Here is a 6,000-nt window from a genome sequence, read left to right on the forward strand (position 1 = left end):
TTTATTAGCATTTAGCTTTAATAAACAACCAATACCCTATGGTGTGTGTTGTCTACTGAGGAGCGCAGAAAGGTTAAAATAAATACTATGTAAAGACAAACATCTGTCTTAAGTTGCATTTAATAAGTAAATGTATATGTTTCAACTTACATACAAATTCAACTTGGGAAAAACCTACATACCATAACCCGGAGACTGCCTGTATTCATATTGCCTGGAGTCACTGACTAGACTTTCTCAGATCCACTTGCCTTTGTCTTAACTCGCAACAAAGACTAAGGCAAGCTTTCCTTTATACAATTTGGTTGTTAAAGTGCAACGTTGTGCTTCATGTGATATATTTGCCTGTTACAAGCACTAGGCAGATCTAAATAATTTGTGTGAGTAAGTTGCTTATTTAAATTGATTAAGGAAGGTTGTGCATCTCTCAAGCATTTAGCAAAACCAAATAATAAATGGTCTAATTGTGTGCCGATCGTAGCATCTGACTGGCGCCATTTTCTGCTGCATGGGGACCTGAAGAAAGGAAGTTTTAAAGTTGCTGACTCCATACTGATCATGCAACTAAAACGTGACCACTTTTTTTCTTTTTACTGAACTGAATCTTAATAGCCATTGCTTTATATGCTAAGCAGTGTATGACGACCTTCTCTAGTGTATTTACTGGTTAATTTAATAATAAATCTAGCTGGGTGGTAATTACTGCACTTGTTTTTTTACCATAAGTGTAGTTTATATCAAAGTGGACCTGTTTGACTGTTTAGAGCAGTGATCCCCAACCAGTAGCTTGTGAGCAACATGTTGCTCTCCAACCCCTTGGATGTTGCTCTCAGTGGCCTCAAAGCAGGAGCTTATTTTTGAATTCCAGGCTTGGAGGCAAGTTGTGGTTGCATAAAAACCAGGTGTGCTGCCAAACAGACCCTCCGGTAGCCTGCCAGTCCACATAGGGGCTACCACATAGCCAATCACAATCCTTATTTGGCACCACCCAGGAACTTTTTTCGTGCTTTTGTTGTTCCCCAGCTCTTTTAAAATCTGAATGTTGCTCACCGGTGAAAAAGGTTGGGGACCCCTGGTATAGAGGCTAAATGTGAAGCACATATTTTACACATCTTGTAATGTTGCTAGTAACATAGAAAGCGAGGCTGGAAAGCATCCACAAAGTTCAGACTTGGATAAACCCAATTTATGCTGAAGTAGAAAGAGGCCAAGAAATAAGCAGCCGAACAGCCGCCAGTTGGAAGAAGCCTAACTGACTGGAAATTGGCAATAAGATAATATGCTGTCAATCAGCTCTGATATGATTTAATTATTCTAAAACTGCCCTTTTCTATGTATATGTATCCATCTGTCCTTCATACTTAATAAATACCTATTAAAGCAACTGCTTCGTAGAGGCAGGTCCATAAATTAATTGATCCTTACAGTAAAGAAAACCCTTCCTTTGCTGACGGGAAATCTTCCTCTTCTCTGGTCGTCGGTTTAGGAAGACGAAAAACTTTCTACAGTAATAACTCTGGGTCAGACTTCTGTTGAAGCGCCATTGGAAGTCCAAGCTTTGGCGAGGGCTGTAGCTCATACCATTCTTGCCAAATCGCAGCGTAACTGGCCCTGAGGTTGAGCCCCCCTCCCAATCACTTTTCCAGGCCCCCAGAAGGGCAACCCCACAGTCCAAGTACTACTGCTCTAGGTAGTTTAGTTTGAACTTGAAGGTGCAGTTATACATTAAGGGGCAGTTTTATTAAGGTTCGATTTGAAAATTCTCGATTCGAGTTTTGGACCTTTGACAGTACTTTTCATATCCATATGCCTTATTTAATGTCTCAACAATTACTTTTTTTAATGTTAATTGTAGCTTTGAGAGAGATTGTAATTAACGGCTGTTTAACCTATGTATTTGCTTTCTGTTCATTTGTCAGCTCGCGGACTCGATCACATAGCAGAAAATATACTTTCATACCTGGATGCAAAGTCATTGTGTTCTGCAGAACTGGTATGTAAGGAGTGGTATCGAGTGACCTCAGATGGCATGCTCTGGAAAAAGCTCATAGAGCGGATGGTCCGGACAGATTCTCTTTGGAGAGGACTGGCAGAAAGAAGAGGATGGTAGGCAGAATTTGATTTGATTTCCCTATTACCCCTTTTGTTGTGAACTTGCATGCTATGGAAATTGCCATTTTAAATGAATATCTGTTTCGTTGCAGGAGACCAATATTTTCCACTTTTAACTATAGGACCATTATAGCTAAGCAAAAATGATTGCCCTTGCTACATGTATTTCTACAGCCATGCATCTCTGGGCAGTGAGTTCTGTGTTCAGCAATATCATTGACATTCACAACTGTTCATAAAGTAAATGAATGTAAATGAATTCAGCACATACCAAATACTTTGTGTCCTGGTGGAGTACTAAGAAGTACATCCCGAGTAGAAGCTTAGACTGAATCTGCCAACATTAAATGTTTTCTTCCCAGTATTACAAGCCCAGTGAGCCCCATTACGTCTCTCCCAAAGCCTCAAACCAGCCAGGTTTTCAGACTATTGCTGGAAAATATGAATATAGAATTTTTACTGAATGATCTTTCTTCAGTTTCTTCTTTGCCATTAGCCTACCTTTTTGCTTGAGACTGGAGTCTGTGACAGTCCTGAACACTGAAAACATGTATATTATAGCATTCATTGCTCCTCTCTATCAAACTGCATTGACATAAAATGCAGCATAACATATTTTGTTCTATGTTCTGTAGGAGCTCTTTCTTTAATGCCGAATGCAGTGGGGGCGAGTTTCAATGCTGTCAGGCTGACTGTTCTGTGCGTACTCAAATACTCATAATTGATGCAAGTTTGACCTGTACAGTCACAATGCAGTCCACTTGACTGTTGCCGTACTCTAGATCTGAAGACCGTCTCAAGTTAGTTGTGTAGTTCAGACTTTTAGAATAATTTAGCAGAAGTTCAGGGAAAAGTGTATGTACCCTGCACATACCTATCCCACAGCTCAGAACCCTTTACCTAAGGAAAGGAATCACCTTTTATAAATAAGCAGGCCCATTGTGATTGGACTTTATACCATCCAAGACCTTCTACTTAATTGTAAGGTCATTCCTGTGATGCCCGTTGGCTGTCTTTATCATGAAAGTTGCAGGTCGGTTTCAGTTTGTACTTTTCAGAACAGCAATGGTGTAGATAGCTGTCACTTGTACAGTGCAACGTGTTTTGTCAGCTTAACACTTGCATATCGAGCATTTAGTTGGGTCTTTCTCCAATGGTCACTTGCTCCTGTGAGAGTTCAGGGGTTTCATGGAAACTGCAAGCCCCTGAAAGGTCTGCAGTTAATACTATTGAGATAATCAGACCTTGCAGTCAGGAGTTCGTTTTCCAAAAGTAGTAGAGATGGAAATGAGCTTGTGCAAATAATTTATATAGGGCAAGGACTAATGTGTATATAGAACATGGGCCATGGTTCTATTATCCTAGTATTCTCCGTCATTAAATATACATATTGTGTAACTCACAAGTTTTAATGAGCCTTGTGATGCTTGTGAAATCACTAAGCACCCATAAATAATGCCTTCAATAAGTGCAAAGGGAAAACAATTCAGCTGGCTCTAATCCTTCTATCAATTTAATAAGAATATCATTTAAAGTGCAGAACCATTTACTGCACTTGCAGATCTATAGCTCACCCGAGGGGAGAGATGACCTGGTTGTAGAAACCCCAGGTCGACACTTAAAACATCTCAATTCAAGTTACCCCGTGTGCATTGAAGTCAGCAATCGGCGCACTCACCGAATCCGGTAGATGGCCCGGGTGCTGTGCCCCCCGAACCCGTAGCTTGAGGCGATAATTCAATCAAAGAAAGTGCACGCACTCCTGCATCCAGCCGGTAAAAAAGAAGAAGCTTTATTCCATTTTGTTAAAATGAGGTTGGATATGTTTTTAGTGGATATTTAAGGCCCTTTTGCATTACATGTATATAAAGATGGAATCCTATTTCCAAAGCACTTTTCTGTAACCTATAAAAACAGGTAGCCATTATTGATGAGCAGGTTGATCCAAAACTTGTGTATTTACTCACAATTTGGGCAGGTTCAGGTGCAGGGTTGGACAGGGGGTGGGTCAAACATCAATCAGGGCCTCTTTAGTGATGTAATAGTGCAAATTCCTCCCCTATAATTGAATCCACCCAAATGAGCCATCAGAGGGAAATCAGGTAGGGAGTGGGTCATAAAGTAGAAGAGGACTTCAGGCTGAGTTGGGTGCAGGTTGGCAAGCAGCGAGTAGTAGATAGGGTCACGTTTGGGGTTAAAAAAATTCACTTCTGACTGTCAAATTTTATATCCTTCTCAGTGGCTGCAGTGGAAAGTGTTAATAGATAACGGCTATTTTAGGCATATTTTCTGCTAGTGGCACACATTTAAATGCAGGTTTGAGCACAAATAAACACATTTGCTGATTGATTCCATTATATTGTCTGGTTGTACTCCTAAGCATTCTAAGTTGCACTTTACTCCATATATGCGTTTGTGTGTTTGTTTAGATGAATTTTGAATTTCCTTGCGATTGACGCACATTCAGCTATCAATAGAACAGAGGGTTTCGATTGGAGCCAAAAAATACACACTTAGTTGCATTTTAAAAATTTTTTTAAATGCAATATATGCACTCAGCATGCTTTTAAAAAATGCAGAAAAAATGCTTGTGTTTGAGCCCTAAATCCGCAAGGAAACACCTAATGTAATGGGTGACTTTTTACAACTAATTCCCACCAGGCAGTAAAGGTATGGGATTTGTTATCCGGAAACTCTGGATTACAGTATGGCCATCTCCCATAGACTCCATTTTATCCGAATAATCCAAATGTTTTAAAATTATTTCATTTTTCTCTGTAATAATAAAACAGTAGCTTGTACTTGATCCAAACTATGATATAATTAATCCTTATTGGAAGCAAAGCCAGCCTATTGGGTTTATTTACATGATTTTCTAGTAGACTTTAGATCTAAAGAGTTTTCTTTTATGGTGGCATTTATATCTGCTCCACAAAAATAACTGTATATAATGACTACAAAAAAGGTTTCCAAGTGATTACTCTGTGGTCTCAAGACATTAAACCCCAGTCCAGTGGGTTGCTATAACTCAAAATCCAAATACGCGTGAGTAGGGTTGCCACCTTTTGCTAGATTTTTTACCGGCTGGTGTGGGGGGGGGGGGGGGGGGCGGGTACAAAAAGGGGTGGGTGTGAAGTCAAAGGGGGCAGGGTTGTGCATAAAAGGGGTGAGGCCAGGACAAAAACGGAGGAAAAAGATAAGTTTACAGGGGATTGGGGGCAGGCCGAGGGGTCTTTTTAAGGGTATTACAAATTTACCGGCAGTTACATTGCTGGTAAATTTGTAATACCGGCCTTGGCAGGTGTTTTACCGGCTAGGCCGGTAAAATACCGGCCGGGTGGCAACCTTACGCGTGAGAAACCTTATAGCAAAAATTTTGTAAAGTAAAAATGTTTTATTAGGACATAATAGCCTTATTATGTCCTAATAAACTGTTTTTACTTTACAACAATTTTTGCTTCTGCACTTAGTACCACTAGGTCTCTCACGCGTATTTGGATTTTAGGTATAAAGATCAAAATTTATGTAAAAATCCGTTATCCAGAGAACCCTGTAATTTGCATTGGTTGCTAGAAAAGGGCACACAGTCCTCACAATACTCAGTCATGCCATTACAGTGTGGTATTGCATAAATGTTTTTTTTAATTTTTTTTTTTTGATAGATTTATCTAATCATAGGCAAATTAAATTATCTTACCTTCAGTGCCAGTCCCTAGCTGATCAGAAGAGGGCCCTGTGAATATAGTTGATTTATCTGTGGCACCAGTTCTCTCAAGATCATATTTTTGTTAATACAATTCAGTACTTTAGTAATTATGCAACGCTATTCCCTGACCATCAGTAATGCATGTAAACATTTACATAAATATTGAATTTTCCTTATATATG

At 39.6% G+C, this 6,000-nt stretch overlaps 1 protein-coding gene across 15 annotated transcripts in view; it reads left to right on the top strand.

Annotated features, from left to right (window-relative positions):
• btrc.S (beta-transducin repeat containing E3 ubiquitin protein ligase S homeolog) overlaps positions 1 to 6,000 on the top strand; it is a 117,649-nt gene that overhangs the window by 87,899 nt on the left and 23,750 nt on the right. For all 15 annotated transcript variants that reach the window (XM_041570396.1, XM_041570404.1, XM_041570409.1 and 12 more), the window contains 1 exon segment: positions 1,920 to 2,106. In XM_041570396.1, the coding sequence (XP_041426330.1) occupies positions 1,920 to 2,106 (187 nt within the window).

This window comes from Xenopus laevis, chromosome 7S, assembly GCF_017654675.1.
Source record: "Xenopus laevis strain J_2021 chromosome 7S, Xenopus_laevis_v10.1, whole genome shotgun sequence".
In the NCBI taxonomy this organism is placed as follows: domain Eukaryota; kingdom Metazoa; phylum Chordata; class Amphibia; order Anura; family Pipidae; genus Xenopus; species Xenopus laevis.